At 36.8% G+C, this 17875-nt stretch overlaps 1 protein-coding gene across 1 annotated transcript in view; it reads right to left on the bottom strand.

Annotated features, from left to right (window-relative positions):
• The window catches only part of DOCK4 (dedicator of cytokinesis 4), a 160530-nt gene extending 144780 nt beyond the window's left edge, over positions 1-15750 (bottom strand). Inside the window, exon 1 of the mRNA XM_062492503.1 lies at positions 15729-15750. Coding sequence (XP_062348487.1) covers positions 15729-15750 — 22 coding nt within the window. The remainder of the gene's footprint in view (positions 1-15728) is intronic.
• Between the last annotated feature and the right edge of the window lie 2125 nt (positions 15751-17875).

The raw sequence follows: 17875 nt of genomic DNA, 5'->3' as shown, positions 1-17875 counted from the left end.
AATTAAAGAACATTGCAGAGCACCAGAGGATTTAATGAAAAGCACAGGACTCCACAGATAAACTTAGCTGAGTAAACATTTGTGAGCTAACTTAGAAATCATCAAGTCATGCCAGGGAACTGGCACTGAGACAGAAGGTGGCCATCATAACTGCTATAACAACAGGGAACAGTAGATGAGGGCCAAAGTACTCAACAACTTTTTTGCCCCACTCTTCAAGAGCAGCCTCTCTTCCCACACTTCTGGAGTGGATGGGCAGCAGGATAGGGACTGGGGGAGCAGTTCTTCACTGTAAGTAGCAAGTACATAACCACCTGAGAAACCAGAATGCACTTAAAGTCAACAGGGACCTGATGAGATACATCCCAGAATCCTGAGGGAATTGGCTGATGTACTACTAGACTATTTTACAAGAGCACATAGCAATAGGACAGTGGGGAATGGCTTCAAACTGAAAGAGGATAGGTTTAGTTTACACAATAAAAGACATTTTTTATTGTGTAACATTTATTGTGCAACATTTTTATCTCTGAGGTTGGTGAGGCACCAGAACAGGTTGCCCAGAGAAACTGTGGATGTGGATTCCTGTGAAAACTTAAGACAAGGTTTGGGATGGAGCTCCAAGCAACTTGGTCTAGTCAAAGTATCCCTGCCCACAGCAGAGGGGTTAAAACAAGAGGTTTTTTAAGGTCCCTTCCAATCCTTCTATGATTGTGTAGATTCTAGGGAACTCTGTAGAATCTACAGAGTTATCTATTCTATGACACCTGTCTTTTTAGTATATCTGTGCTGTATGTACATCAGCAGACAACAGGGAGGATAAAAAATAAGGCACGGAAGGAGGTAGCTGCTGTTCCACCAGAAAAGATCTCAGGGGTCAGCTACAACACGGGGTTCTTAAGCAAGCCACAATACAAATTTAATATATTCAACATCTCACCTTTTTCCCCAATAGCCACACTGTTCTGCAAAAGCAGATGCTCCTTAATTCTTTCTTCTAGTAGTAGTAAGCATATAATTAATCACTCTGCAGTGACTACAGCTTATGGTGTCTCAACCTAACTTAAGAGCTGTACATATTTACCAGACTATTTTATATATACAGCATTCACTGACCCACATGCATCATATATGTCCTATTTTAATTATTCTAACAACAATAGCTGTTGTGACTATCACTTCCTCTCCCTTCCACTGCAATCGTATACCAGAGATCTTGAAAAGGAAGATGGGCAGGAGAAGAAAAATCTACTCTGAATAGAGATCATTTACCAGTACCTGCAGTCCTTGCAGATGGACTGTCACATGCATGTCCCCCAGGAAGCTATGTATCAAAACCACATCTAGATATATTTTTTTGTCATTGTAGCAGCTAAAAGGTCATATAAATGTCCTTTTCAAGCACAGAAACAGTAATTTATGTCCTATTCAATCATGTCTTGGCCACAAGAGAAATATGGAACTCCACAATAAAAGTTTGTAGCAAGATACGTCCTTAAAAATATTTTAGAAATTGAGCTCAAATACTGAAGCCAGCTGGCTTTATTAAATATTTTCTGACTGCCAAAGGGTGCTCAGAGAATAAGAAAGCAGGACAACAACCCAAGATACAAAAACCAAATCTGTGCAGAAGGTGAAATCATATGGTGAGAATTATAGGGACATGCAATATTAAAGCAACTTCAGTTTTGGTTTGGTTTGCTTTACTCCCAAGTTCAGCTTCTCAAAACAAAATTCATCTCTGCTCTCATTCAAAATCTCTGGTCATATGTGCTCACTGTTGGACAGTTTTACATATGTGCCTGCTTTCTAAAAACATCCATCCAAGCCCAAGATCTTAATTAAAGCCTTAGCTAAGTGGGTGGTTTTGGTGCAGGTTCTGCTCATCTAGAATATACTGATAGTATTGCTGTTCTACAAATGAAAACAAGATCTTTTTCTGCTTGCAACTGGTATATACAAGCCTTACCAGCACATCAGCATTATAAAGAGGATTTGAGACAGAGCATACTCGTTTCATGGCTGGCTTGACTTTCTGTTTACAAGATGAAAATGTCTCCCCACAAGGGGTGTGACATGACATGGTGCTCAAGAGGTCCTTGTCACAAATTTTAATTAAGGTCAGCAACACAAAAGGTAACACATTACCTTCAGTTCTGGATTGCGTGGCAGGACATAAACCCCCGTATATATACAGGGATGAAAAGAAGTCCTATCTACAGCACCTATTCAATGCTCAAAAATGAGCACTTGTATGACAAAAACATACTTGGGTTTCACATAATAAAAACCAGTCCTTACACTGAAGAGAGGAGAGTGGGGAAAAGATGTGAGGTAGAAGAATATAAATTAATTTAATAATTAATTACTGCTTGGTCATATTCTGCATGCAAAATACTTGAGTAAAAAATAGACTCTAGTTCAACACCCTAAGTCAAGATGCCCCAATTAAGAGAGGTGGCATATAAAGCATGCAAATGTGGTAAATATACACTAGATGATCAGATTTGAAGGGTGGGAACACTGCGTCAGAAGGACTGGCTTTGACAGGGAACAAGATGCTCTGATAGAAAAGGAATTGATTAGCTGGCAATAGGGGCAGTTGGCCCACTTCAAAGTTGTGCTTGGGGTTATATTCTTAAAATTTTTATGCCTGAAATAACTGGAGATCTGCATATAAGAACTAATGAGGCAAACACCGTTGTTCTTTTCTCCTAACAGATGGCCAGAAGCTATTATTGATTCCAGATATTATCTGCTATAATTGAAATCAGGTCCTCTTGGTAGCTAAAGCAATTTTTAAAGCTTTTATTCTTGAGTTAAAAGTGCCATTCTCTTAAGAGACTGAGACTTTTGGGAACAATTATTTCAAGGATTTTGCTTCTATTCAACAGTTAAAAGAAAGAAACCGTAACAAATTAAATTGGGATTTATCTAGCATTCTGAAGTTATTATATTGGTTAAAACAGTCATTAATATTGTATTTTGACTTGATGATGGATAACTGAACTTGTTTTATGCAGGTTTTTAGTTGATGTGTTATGACGTTCATGTATTACCTTTGAGGAAGGTTCTGATTCGGTGGTCTTTTTGTAGAAATATAAAAAATATCCTTTGATATGGCCTTATGCATAGTAAATACAACAGACATCTGGCACTGTGAGCAGCTGCAGAAAGTGCAACATCATCTTCATGACAGCCATTATTAAAAAAGAATAAAAATCTGTCAACAACTCTTCCAAGCATACCATTTGCAAGTTCACATCTGAAGCTACAGAGAACTGGCAAGCAATGCAGGCATCCAGTAGTACAACTCAGCATTTTGTGGCACAGGGATCTCCTGACTCAGACATGGTATTTCCACGGTTTAACATGGTTTAACAGCCATGGATGCATTTTTCTTCTACAAATTTTCCTAAGATTTATATGCATCATAATATGAGAGTCCACAAACCCACAGTAAGCTTTCCAGTTTAAGTATGCTCATGCAATAAAAAAAAAAAAAAAGTCTTCCTTTCATTTCACAGTGCAATTCCTTGTGCCTTTGCTTTTGTGGGAAAGTTTCAACAAGAAATCTCTTGTCACCCTCTCTGTTGTACTTTTTTCAGGATGAAGCCTTTTCTCCTCAAAAGAAGCTGAAGACCCTTTTCAGGTTTATAAGTAGGCAGGATTACTAGAAGCAGAAACACATGGAGGCATGCAGCTTTGCTAATTCAAAGTGGCCAGAGCTGACTGTAAAAGGCCATCACATGCACTGAGCTTTGGCCACATATGAATTGATCTGGATGGAGTGGAACAATAGCACAGCTACATGCTCATGCTTCTAATACACGAGTTAATTCGGGCATCTGTTCATAATGCATTGTGCTGCCTACAGACACCCCAGGAGGCTTGCTGCAAACCAACAACAAGCTAATGAAGACTGTGATAGAAAAGAGAGGGAGAGGGAACAGGGTGGGGAATCGATTTAATCTCATTTCAATAAACACAATATACACAAATGTTAGTTTCAATAACAGAAGTGAGCCTTAAGATTCTTGCAGATTACTGAGGACTTCAAATTTGTATTGAAATAAAAGAATGTGTGTTCTGTTGCCTGTGTACACCACAATTAAATGGATCAAATGCATAGTTCAGATAATGACAGCTCAGTGTGACTTTTTAATATCTCAAGTGCTGCTCACCTCCAGCAGTCAGTTTTCTTAAGAGACGTGAGCTTGAATGGAACTTTCCTAACAAGGAAATTTATTGAACAGTTACTCATGAAAATATATCAAAGCATATCAAAAACACTCAAAAAACTTTGCATCAATGTCCTATCATTGAAAATATTCTATAAAGCAGAATAAATATACAAAACTTGTCTTCAGTTGCCTGTAAAACAAAAATCTGGAATTCCTACTGCTAATAGCACTGCCTACCTGTACAGATAAAGCATGTGCCAAGTTTGAAGTACACAAAGGACATAAAACTGCAGCAGATCATATTCCCTCCTGTGTCCGCTCAACACTGGAATTCAGCAAGGTAATCACTTTCAAATCCCTGATTACAATGCTGCCAGAAACCACAGGACAATTCTAACATAGATAATCAGTTTAGTGTGAATATCTGAATGCTTGTCAAGCTCTCCTCATCCTGCATCTCAGCTACAGGCAGGCATGTTATAATCTCTTTGATGACAGCTTGACTGGTTCTCCCAATATCTGCAAACGACTTTGTTAACTCTTTGCTTTAGCTACCTTACATTAATATATTTATTAATATAATTACATGTACCTTATATATACACCTATATATTGAAACAGAGCACTAAAAGTTACAAGTGATGATGATATCAATTTGCTGTTGAGAATGTCTGCCCATCTAGAACACCAAAACTGGAATAATTCAGCACAAACCACCCGTGTCCCTGTCCTTGAAGGTATGAGATTTCATTCATTGTTTTCTTTCTTCTATCAAATATCTAGCTAAGCCCTTTATATTCCATGAAATCCTGCTTATTCTTTTATCCTGATATTCTTTTTATGTCTACATCCTGTCTCTGCTAAGAGCATTTTCTTGATATGCATTAGTTCTAGAACAAGGAATTTAAAAGTAGAAAGAAAATAAGTTCTTTACAAGCCCAGAAAATCTAGTACAACTCAAGAGTTTATGAATAAATGACACAATTGTTCCCATTAATTCGCCCAGGAATGTCCTCTACAGAGAAGGAATGTAAAACCCACCAGAAACATCATGGAAGAAGGCAAGGTGGTCTCCATAAAAACAGGTGTAGTTTTCATGCATCTAATGCAATTATGATAAAGGAACTAGTCCTGCCGCCAGTTCAACTAGTTGGTTTCACTTCAATTCTTTAGTGTAGAGCTCGAGATGCAGTATCAATGCATTAAGACTGCCATGTTACACCGGAAGGATTAAATGTGAATTTTCTTTTATTCCTTGGAAACAGCAACAACTTATAAATCCAGCTAGCAAGAAGGAGTAAGCAAAAAAAGTTATGTTCAGATGACATTATCTGTAAGAACAACCTCTTAGCTAAAAATGATGATGGCTTTTATTAAGAATAAGTATTTCCAATGTTCTAATAATTTTAATACTTTGTTAAGGAATTGCCTTAATTATTAACAGCAAGATCAAGGAAAAGAGCAACAGCTATTTACTTGGAGAAGTATGTTTTCCCCAGAGGCTATGAATGATACAAAAAGTTTCTGAGCAAAATCAAAAAAAAACAGGGGTTTTCTAAAGAAGGGAGGATGAGAGAACATAGCCCACAAGCTGTGTCAGGGGAGGTTCAGATTGGAATTCAAGAGGAATCTCTCCACAGAAAGGGTTGTTAAACACTGAGAAAGACTGCCCAGGGAGGTGGTGGAGTCGCCATCCTCAGAGGTATTCATGAGACTCCTGGACATGGTGCTTAGTGCCCTGATCTAGTTTACAGGGGGGTGATTGATCAAAGGTTGGACTTGATAATCTTAGAGATCTTTTCCAACCTAAATGATTCTGTGACGTATCCACAGCACGAGGGCATCATCTGAGGTCTACCAAAGTCAACAAAGCTGCAAGTGCCAGATCTCACAGCAACTCTTCTGTACATTTTGTACTTCATTAAAAGCTCACCAAAACCTCCAAAAAGTTAAGAGACACCAAGTTCTACATTGTTTCAAATATGGATCTATGGTGTAATTTTGTATCTGCCAGAGGATTTGCTGGCTATATATCATATCTCCAGAACGCCAGCACAAACTGAAGCAGAAAATTAAAAGCCTCACATGATCATAAACACAGCAATTGTCTTCCAGAACACAGTTAAATTTTTCCAGAATAATGGGATGACAATTATTTCAAAGGCAGCCTTGAATACAAGAGTATGCGCTTACAATTGAATTCTGAATAATAATGTCAGAACAGTGGGTACGGTCCAAAGTCTGATTACCACACATTTCCCTATTCTCCTCTTTCCTCCCCAAAAGCATTAAAGCACAACATGCTTCTCTAGGGACATCATTTTGGAGCCCTGAAGAAACTTTTAGCAGCACCATGCAAACTCAAACCCAGAAGAGCTGTAGTCTTATGGACTGGAAAAAAGAAGAAAAAAAAAAAAAAAAAGAGAACCACTGTTCAAGCGGCAAGAATTACTCTTCACCAGCTATGAGAGGCACCCAAGAGGAACATGGGTAGACAACAACAGTGCAGTAACTCAAAAACTCCATGTGATTGGTATCAAAGACTTTATTAAATGAGACTGGCGTCCCCTTAAAATACCACTATTTGCTTCCATTCAAGAAATAAATAGCATTCCAGGAAGCCAAGAAAAGCAGAACATGAATTTTCTTCACTAATGAGAGAGACAGGACACCCTTCTTCCACAACAAATGTCTTGGGTCTGTCTGTTAACCAGAGAGATCAAACACTTCCCATGTATTGTACAGTCTCGCATTTCCTTTGGAAGGGCAGGGTTTAATTCTGTATTTGACCTGTCATCAGTGGAAGACAATTTAAAATCCCAAACAAACACACTAGAAAACTCAAACAGAAACAAAACATAATAAAAATTCATCACATCCCGCAATTTTCAATGGCATTGCTTTTCAGCTTCTCTGATATTACATTTCAGATCAGTTTTAGTCTCCTGTTAAGCTGCATTTCTGATATTCCACCATATCATAAATGTATTTTAAGTACTTTCTTCTTACTGATAAGAATTCTGTTTACTTTGACTTTAGCCTCCATGCAATGTTCACTATATCATATTATAACTAAATAAATTATTCTGCTTTTGTAAGCTATGAGCCTTAACCATGTTGCTACTTATTAAGTGTTTTTAAATATCTTTTTTTTGCTGCACTTCAAAAGTTATTGCAAAATAGTATTTTTCAGAAAAGAAATTTAAAAAATTTCAACTTGGGCAATACGCAAACTATGCAATTTAGCTAACACAAAAAATAAACTGCAGTTGTGAGCTTCTGTAGCCTGTCCCAAAGATCAGACAATTCTCTGTGGATAAAAATATCATCGAATCTCCTAAAAGGAATAAAAATTTGGCAAGGTGTAGAATTAAGTGCAAGTAAGGAAGATGATTACAAATCACTTACAAGTGGCATATGCTTTTTTATCCTAAATGAGGCAGAACTTACTTGATCTACTGTAATTAAGAGGCATTTCAAATACACTGGAATACAGCTATCAGGACTAGTAAAGCAAAACTACTACCTCCTGTGAAAATCCTCAGAACACAGCTGAATACAAGTTTAAAAATCCCACTCTAGCTTTAAGCTTGTTTATTAAGTTTAATGGTTGGAAATATCCACTGCACTTTTCAGCCTGAGTTCAACAGCGGAGCCAGCAGAATTCCTGTATTTAGCCCCACAGGGTTTCATCACTAATCCATAATCTCTGTAAAGTTAAAACTTCAGGGAGATTTAAAGAAATCCTACAATTATTTTAAAAGTGTGACCAAATAGAAATGTGACAAGTACACAGATTTTTTCCCTCACTCAAAGCTCAAAAAAAAACCTACCTGGATGTATAACTTTAACAGTGCTTCTGTGGTACAGTGCACTTTCAGAAAGCCAAGTGTAGGTTCTTGAAATGTTAGAAATTTCCCTTTCTGCTCATGCTTGCTTTAGAATAGTGCCTGTTACTCCAAAATCAAGGGTGAAGAGAATTTAGGTTCAGTTGGCAACTTTTTATAAATGCATAAAAGAACATGAAAAAAAATGTATCTGAAAAGTATATGCAGCAAATTAAGATAAGGAAGATTGCTGACAAAGGGGTCAATTCTGTTTGATGCGATGGAGGAAGGAAGGGTATGAGGCAACAGTACTCTTTAAAGGTTTATATTACGATTCATTGATTCACCTGGACTTTTATCCTTTGCTTTTTTTCTTTTCTCCTTTAAGAGTATTTCAAGAGATAAGATAGTTCTTTTGGATTTCAATACCTTGGAAGAGTCACTAAAAATTGTAGCAGTTCTATCCTTCCTCTAGATTTGGCATAGAAGCCTAGGAATACATTCAGACACCACAGGTGCAGAAAAACATGAAAAACAATTATGTCGTTCCAAGAAATTAGTGCTGTGAGACACACACTATCATCTAGCTCCATAAAATACTTCCTGAGTGAAATTAATCATGGTTAATCAAGCAGCTGGGCAGTGCCAGGCAAAACAGACACAAGGACTTCTTGTCTTTAAATATTAAGGCATTTTTCAACCTTTCTCCAGTTGAAAGAACATACAGGACTCCTTCCTTAAACTTAAAAACTCTCTTTTGTACTTAAGGGGAAGAAAAAAAAAAATCCACAGAGATAAGTAATAAGACTTTTGTGTCAATCTAGTGTCTGCCAGCAGGTTAGGAACAAGCTACTGAAAGAAGATAGCACAAATGAAGGAGATTTGCAATCCATCCACTTGGCCTTGGTCCACACCATTAAGCCAGACACCACATGCTTGGTTTGCACTGACTCAAGCTACAAAACTCAGAGTGAAAGAAAAAGACACTGCAGAAACTCACCTGAATGTGGCATGAACAAGGCAGGGAATGAAGGGAAATGAAAAGTCAAGGCAAGACCTTTATCAAAGTACAGAGCTTCCTCCCAAGGAAGGACCATTCCCAGGGAGGGACAGCAAACAAACCACAACTCTGGGACTATACTTGGCCACAGTGCCAGAGAGCCATCACACACCTCATTATATCACACACAGACCTTGTGGGATTTATCCAGGAGCTAATGAAAGGAAAATACAGAACTGTACTTTTTTCCCATGCTTGAAAAGACCTTCTGAAACAAGAATATGAAACTCATGCACACATTAATGTCTTGATTCAGTGTGATAGTTTTTCAGTGTCTGTACTCCACCAAGCAGTTTCTGATCTCAACTTCAGCTTCGGAAACAAAACACAGATGTTGAACATCAATAAATTAGACAAACATACTGCAAGGCTGTTTTTGAAAGTGAAGAAAACAAGCCTTTAGGACTGATGAGATGAACATTATGTGGCATATCTAGTATACAGAGATTTTTTTTTCTTTTTAAAGAAAAGACTTTCAAAGGCACTGGAAAAAAACAACAGTCGCAGAGAGGATAACCAAATTGTGAAACTGAAGATGGTCAAGAACAAACGTTTAAAACCAGTAACTTTCCTTAGTCATAGCTGACTTCAGACCTGTATAATTTAGTATTTCTGCATTATTCTCTTCCCCTCTCTCAAAAAAATATTTTGCCCAAGAACTCTGAATTTAACTAGTTCAGATACACACACACACACATATATATATGAACTTGTACATCTAAACGTGCACAAGTCCATGGGACCCAAGGACATTAATCTCTGGGTCCTGATCTTTAAGGTCCATTCCAACCCTAAACATTCTATGATTCTATGAAATATTGAATCCCTGGGGCATCATAGATGAACAAACACTGTTTCGGATTGGACTGTGCAGTTGGTTTTGATCCACATCATAATCCCACTCACTAATTAAATCAACTATAGGTGTGTAAACAATCAACAACACACCTAGCCTGTAATGGGCTTACTTTTCCTAACAGCAAATTGAAGGGACCAAATCAAAGGAAAATGTCATTCTTCCTTGAAGAAAGAAAATAGGAGTAAAAAGAGCAGGAAGGGATTTGCAGCACAACCCACAGTTAAACTTGAGGAGGAAAACGAAAGTAAGAGGTGCATCAAGGCTTGGAACTTGCTTTTAACTTCCCTAAACAACTTCAACTCACTTATTTAAAAAATGCTATTTATTAACTCTAAAATTACCATCCAAATTAAAAGGAATCCCTTTTCCACTTCACTAAGATTGCTTGAAAGGTCAGCCAACAATCACTGCTGGGCTCTGACTGAAATTCATTATTTCCAGCCAGCAGTAATGTTAATGGCTATGATAATTACAGTCATTGGTGGTTTGGTTACTTGTTGTGCCAGAAGGAGATAGCATTATGTGACCAACATAATCCTACCTAATCCTTGAAGGCTTGTATACAAACCACAAAGGTGTCACAGAAAGGAAAGTATATATGAGCAAAATCAGTGAAGTGTTTTGACTTTTCATACTTGTTTTCTAAAATGCATAGAAATTGGATGACTTAATGTTTACAGTCTCCAGAAAGGATGGGAGATGTCAAATGAGCCAAAACAGAATATTCTTGCTCAAGTACATCATGTGAAATTCGCAGCCTTTGCATTTCAGCTGGAATAGACATGAAAAGACACATTATTAATTTTATTTGGAAATACCCCTACCAACACTTCACCTTTTCTGAAAGTTTATTTTCATCTTAACCCTATAATTTCTATTTTACTGCTTCAATTCCTTACTCTCCCTTTGTCATTTTAAGGACTGAATAAACCACCAACACTGGCACAGAGAATGATCGAGTAGTGATGGATAAATTAGAATTAAATTAAATCAAACAGATCTTTAATTCATGCCTTTATAAAAGCAGCACAGTGGTACCTGGGACCCAGAAAGGACCTGACCTTAAGTGTGAAGATTGGTCACCACTTCAAATACTAAACTGAACAATGGAATTATTATGTAGGGCAAGTACACGTCAAAGACTAAAATACATCTTATAACCAACCATTCAGCCTTCCAACTTGCATTGCACATTTTAGTTTTTGAACATACTCCATCAGGGCTAGGGATTTATATTAAATATTCAGGGTTGACCTGGTTTCATCAAAGTTAGACCTACTTAAAACTTGTCTAGCTAGGACCAGAAAGTGGAATTAGGTGACAGGACATGGGTGTTCTGAGTTTTCTGGTTTGGGGTAGGTTTTTCTCCTTCAGTAATTCTTTAAATATATTTAATTTGTTCCAAAATTATTGAAAAAGAAAAGGTCTCTGGTTTTAGCAATACAAAAGCTAACCCAAAATATAGCAAAGAAAAAAAAATTTGAACAGTTCAGATAAAAGTATTTTATCTTATTCCTCATGAATTTAGGGTAGTAGTAAATGAGAAAAAAACTCTCCAGTTTTGTCTCCTCCCTTATTAAAACCCTGCTTTCCATCTTTGGAAGCATATCTTTTACAATTTAGCACTTTATACTTTTTTTTTTTCTTTTAAACTATAGAACTACTAATGAAAAGGAACTAATAATTTATGCTTTTCAAAACTATGAATTATTCATAAACTACAAGACAGGACCCATGCAGAATCACATATTCTGATTCCTACTGAAGTAGCTAGAAATAGCAGCACTAGTGGCAAAGTAGCCACTGTTAGAATCACAGAAACACTTAGCTTGAAAGGGACCCCTAGGACTGAGTCCAAACATAAAATATACTACTGCACCTATTTCTCAGCAGGCTAATTAACTCCTGTCTACTTATCACACAAAAGCATCTAATATTACATTTATTATCAAGAAAGCTCTTTCAGAATCATTTTGGTATATCTGCAAGACACTACATTCTGCCATATAGCCACAAATATCCAAATGCCAGAGTGGCAACAGTTCATGTATGTGGGTTTCATTCTTCTTGTATTTCCAGTCTATAAGGCAACAAAAATAAAAACAACTACCAGACTTTGACAAAGCTGTGGTGACAAAAAAGAATATTCTGGCTATGACCTAAAGCATTTTGCCACAGGACAAATGTTTCCAGTTGAGTTTGCCCTGGAATTCGTAAGTCCGACACTGGGAGGATGGTACAAAACCTGCAGCTGCTATATTTTTGTCTGATATAAATTAGAAACTTAAAACCATGAAAACAAGACAGTATTTATTTACATAATATACCATAAAAATAATAAAAAGCAATCCTTAAACAACAAACAAACAAAAAGCAAGAATCAAAAATATCAAGGAGAATTAAAAAAATTAAGGAAAAATCAAAATAAAATAAAGGGAAAGGAATCAAGGAATTCAAAGGCTTGTAATGAGAAGCTGCATTATTCCCAGTAAAACAAGAAGGGGTTACATAAACACAAGTGCTGAAACTACTGTATCCCAAAACAGAGAATTCACTGAAATTCCTAATCTCATCATAAGACTCTAAAGTAGGTCACAGCAAGCTTAAAAATTGTCAGAAATCTAAGAATAAGGGGTAATAGTATGCAAATCACCTTCTTTGCCAAGTTGATACTTCTTCCCCCTCCCCCCTTGATTTGACAAAGCCTCAAATACAAAAGGATCCATTGTCTCAGCAGACAAAAATATTTATGACAGCATCATTAAAAACATTTGTACTAATGACAAATCATGTGGTTTTAGACCATGTCTAACCAATCTAGAATTCCTTCAGGAATTATTTTTTCTTAATTACTGATTTACATCTGGTCAGTGTTATCTTAAATGTTGTGATTAGAAGGTATTAAAAAGACCAACCACCTGATAGATAAATCCTAGTTGAAAATATGCACATTATTATAAAAAACATTTTTCCCCACAAAATTACACTCTCACAACTTAGATGAATTTAATCTTTTGCACAAAAGTATGTTAGAACAAACTACAATTAAATTATGTTCTTGTGAAAAGTAAAGAGGAAAATAACAGTTATTTCTTTTAGAGCAAAAATTTTAAGTAACCATTGTGCAGACAAATTTATCTTAACATTCAGCACATCCTGAAAACTATATTTTTTGGTAAAACAAAGGAAAAATTAGCCGAAAATGAAAAATGTCTGCAAGGCATCTGGCTTCATTACATCACAAACTGTAATCATGATTTTCAGTACTTTATATGCTTAACACTTAATAAGTTAAATAATTATATTTGTCTCTTTCCTATATCCAACAAGCTAACTTGGACTAAATTTAGGATATCAGAAGCTCAAAACAAAAATTGTAACAAGTAGCTCCAAAAATCACATTCTTAAATCTGAAAGACATTCTGATAGACAAATAGCAGCTAGAGACCTTGCTTCCAGCTCAAAGATTCAGATTTCATCCTGGGAATAAAGAATTGCACTCATGATATATTTAGTTAAAAGCTAAATGCTACTGCATCAACTCTGCATTCAACACAGCATGTCAGTCTTATTCTAGATTATTATACCCAAGAAATAATCTACCTCCTACCAAACAATGCTTTTTCTTTATTTCTTTACACCCTGTTTTAAAACAACATTTTCAGACTTTAGTACTTTACACTTGCAGGACTTTGACAGAAAAATGACAAAACATAAGTGGTTATAGTAAGGAAAATTATGCTGGCTACAATACAGTGATCAGGTGAAACCATGCATGTTAAAATTTGAGTTTTGTTTTATAGATTTTAAGAGCATCAGTACAATATTTGCATTTACTGTCAATATACAGTCATGTTTTCAAATGTCTGCTTTGTAATCAAGGTAGCTGTATGTAAGGAAATCTTTCAAATCCATATTTTTCTTAAGGTGCTGGAACAGAGCTTCCTAAAATCATTTAATGAGATTTTAAATATTCAGTAAATCAACTGCCACAGTTTAGACCATCTGTCTATCCCCATGCCCGGTTATATCACAAGTACTTTCTCTATTGCTAAGAGGTTGGTGACATTTGTCTGCAAACTGATCTTTGGGTGGGCAATGGGAATCAAGAATCATTAAACTTCAGTGACTTCTGTGAAAACCAGACTATGTCTGTTGTAAAAGGAAAATACTCCAGGACAGACTAAGTTTTGTAAATTATTAATGCAAATTCTTCTAAATCTTGGTCTCAGTTGAGCCAAGGTGGAGAGATTTGGAAGAAGCCACAAAAAGAAGTGGAAGAATTGAGCCGTCTGAAGAAGTTGCAGAAAGGTTCTGCAGGAGAGAGAAGGATGAATGCTTATAGGAATGAGGTTTTCAAACACTTAAATGTAGGCTAAAGAAAGCAAGCACCAGAGAAGTTAAACTGAGGCAGGGAGGAAAAGTTCAAATATTTTACCTATGAGAAGTTGAGCAATTATGCGAGAAATCTTTTGGGAACATACATATTCTTAAATGTTTTTGGTATCCTTTCAATAGAACATTTACCTAGAGAGACAACTGCAAGCATTCATTGCCAAGAGAATGGTTAGAATAGCATCTTTTCAGGACAGAGGTCTTCTCAGAATTTAAGTGGTTCATCAAATCAGAGATGGCTCCAGGACTTGCTTTCATGAAAGAGTACAATAGAGATAATCCACACTAGGCAAGTGCAGCTGAAACACTGGATGAATCTACCATAACCTAAGAAACTCTAAGGTTGTCATTCTGAAGTGATACCTAATAATGCTAACACATTACAGCTCTCACACAGCTGGATTTTGATATTTATCCAGACAGCAGGTTAACTGTTACCATAAAGAAAACTGCAAAGGACCTTAAACCTGAAAAGAAAGGAGATGTGCTGAATTCAGAAATGCTGGGGGAAAAAAATTTTGGTTCCAATGTCTCAGACTTTTAACCCCAAACAAAATGAGCAAGTGTTAACACTGCTGGGGAAGGGTTTTGGGGATTTTTTTTTTGTTTTTGCTTGTTTGTTTTGGGTTTTTTTGGGTTCCTCCCCCCCTTTTTAAATAATATTGTCATTTGCTCTCAGAGAACGGGACTAAGACCAGAAGAATCATTCCATGTAAGCCATTAAACAAGGAGCAGATTGCTCAGATTTCTGGATTACATTTACGATTTCAAAGGTGAATGCCCCTTCCGACTAGGCACCAGCATCCCTTCCTATTTCAAAACATTATTTGTGTCTCTCATTTAAGCAGAGGCCAAAACAAAATACAGTCAACCATTTCATAGTTGACAGATTCCAGTATGAAGAGGCTTCATAGTAACTACTGTCCATGAAAGCCTCAGTGTTGCAATTTGTCACAACAAAAGCACTGCAATAAATAAAAAATTGGTCATGAAGGAACACTACAAAGTCTGCAACTCCTAAGAGTCAATGAACTTGTTAGCTTACAGTTGTACAAAGCTAAAATTTGATAGGAAGCAACAAGCTAACCTAAAGGATATGTATTTACAAAAATAGATGACTTAAAGAGATTAATTAACATTATGATGTGTCAGAGAAAGTAACCTGTCAAGACGTGAAGGGAAGAAGAATATTTAAAAGATAAGAAATATTGTTTCTAGAAGAAAACTCATTAGCAGCTAATTTATCACACTGCAACTACCTACCATCCTGAGGGGGTTTCTCACAAGGTAGAAGGGGAAAACTAAAGAAATCCTCTGAAAGAGATGTAGGGCAGCATTCTAGGTCAGTATGCCAAGAGAAGCAGCACTGCAGAGGCTGAGCAGCTCTGGCACTGCAGCCTCACCACTGCGCGTTGCTACGGGCATGGATCCCACAAAGGGCTCATCCTCAAAACACCAAAGACTCGTTTTCCCAACATGGCTGCAATAAAAGCATTATTTTGGAGGAAAACTTCAGAGATACTGTGAAAAATGTGAAGAAAAGTTGTAGCTAAGATTGTCCTTTCCATGAGCAGGGAAGTGCTTGCTAACTTCTGTGAATTACTGCTTTTTGAGCACATTGGAGGCAGCTGCCTGGAGGTGGGACAAGCTTTACTCTGATTACTTGAGCCCGCCTTCATGAACCTCCTGCCCTCATCCTCAGCAGCTAGCAGGGTCCTTTGTCCTACTTCAACAGTAGTGGTGGGACTTGAGCATCTTCTTTCAGAACTGACAAAAAGCATGGCAAATCAAGTATTACAGACAGACAGCCTAGGTAACTGTAATTTAAAAGGCTGTTATCCAGTTTTAGGGTACAAGAAAGCAATAACAACAACAAAATAAAATAAAACAACAACTCCCCTAAACACCCAACCTCCTCCCACACAGATAAAAAAAAAAAAAATCCCCCACAAACCCCAGCAACCAACACAACCCTTCCTGCAAGATTTGCATTAGAATCTCAGTCCCAAAGGATGATAATTCATTTCTTCAATTACCTCCCCCATACCATTTCCTAAGCATGTGTTAAGTAAGTTTGTCACATTACACTATATGTTAAACTCAAGATGACTGAACAAATTATGCTGCCGTAACTATAACTGTCAGAGTTAGATAGGCAATTCTGAACTGGCTTTTTTTTCCCCAAACTGAAAAAAATTGCAACATCCTAGAGATCAGGCTAGACATGCCCAAGTAAATTACAAATATCTACATCCCAGAATAAAAATTCCAGCAAAATCTGAAATAGCACTTACAAAATAATTAACTACTTCATTTTAAAGGACTAAAGGATATCGACTAGTACCTACAAAGGTATTTATTATGCAACAAGCCTTTAGTTAAGACAAGACCAAAGAAATGGTTCCAAGATCTCGAAGGCCCCAGTCAAAAGCTCAATAGGCATAGTACAGGAGTCCAGAGAGTTTTGGTTTTGTTTATAAAAATGTATAAAACACCTTAATTAAGGTACATTAAAGGGATTAATTATAAGACAGCTTTAAAATTTCAGGAAGGAAAAGCAGGAATCTGAAGCAAACTCAGGAGTGGCTGGTCATTAACTTCAATTGAGTTCAAAATGTTTGCTTATCCTAAAATTCAGTTTGAACAGCTAGTCAAAAACATGAGTCTCTAAAATTAATATTGTTTCATTCATCTGACAGACCTGCAACAAAGCATCATTCTTAGTTACTATAGCTGGAACAAACAAAAAGCATGGTCACACATCCACACTCAGAGCAGCCTTTGTGAGATCCAACTACTGAGTAGCAAATGGATAAAGCATTTAGTATTCTAAAATTAGTTTAACAGTATTTTTTCTTATAACTATTCCTTGAGGTATACATGATGATTTTGGCTACAATTTTTCACCCAGCTGTATTACATTTGAACAAACAATCTGGGAGTTTGCCAAATAATTTAATGTGAGAGACAGAAACATGAGAATACCATAGGCAAAACAAGTTATTTTGCTTCTAAAGGTCCAGCTGTGACATACTGCTAGTCTCTCAATTTAACATTAATACCATATCTAGGACCAGTCTTCCAAGTCTGCAGACCCAAGTGAAATATGGAAAGTGAGCCTCCACACAAACAAATAGAAGTTTGCAAGTTATTTGCTTATATCTTGTGCTGGTTTGACTGGGACAAAGTTAATTTTCTTCATAGCAGCTGTGTTTTGGATCAGTGCTGAAATCTGTGTGGGTAACAAAGGGAAGCTTGAGCAATTGCTGAGCTGAGCTTGCACAGAATCAAGGCCTCTCTCCCCACTCCACCAGTGAGGAGGCTGGGAGGGCATAAGGGAGGGGACACAGCTGGGGCACGCTTGGCATTGCAGACACTGGTGCTCACATGTTGCAAAAGTAAAGCTCCTTCAAAATGCAACTTTAAATAACAAATAATGCAATAAATAATGCAACTTTTTATTCTTCGTTACTCAACTGACATAAGCATTCCTGGCATTTCCTACTTAAATACCTTACATCCCCTGTAGCTACTAGTACATGAGGCTGTA

This window comes from Cinclus cinclus, chromosome 4 (genome assembly GCF_963662255.1).
Source record: "Cinclus cinclus chromosome 4, bCinCin1.1, whole genome shotgun sequence".
Lineage (NCBI taxonomy): Eukaryota > Metazoa > Chordata > Aves > Passeriformes > Cinclidae > Cinclus > Cinclus cinclus.
Note: the sequence above shows the minus strand (reverse complement) of the source record. Positions and strands in the feature narration are given on the sequence as shown.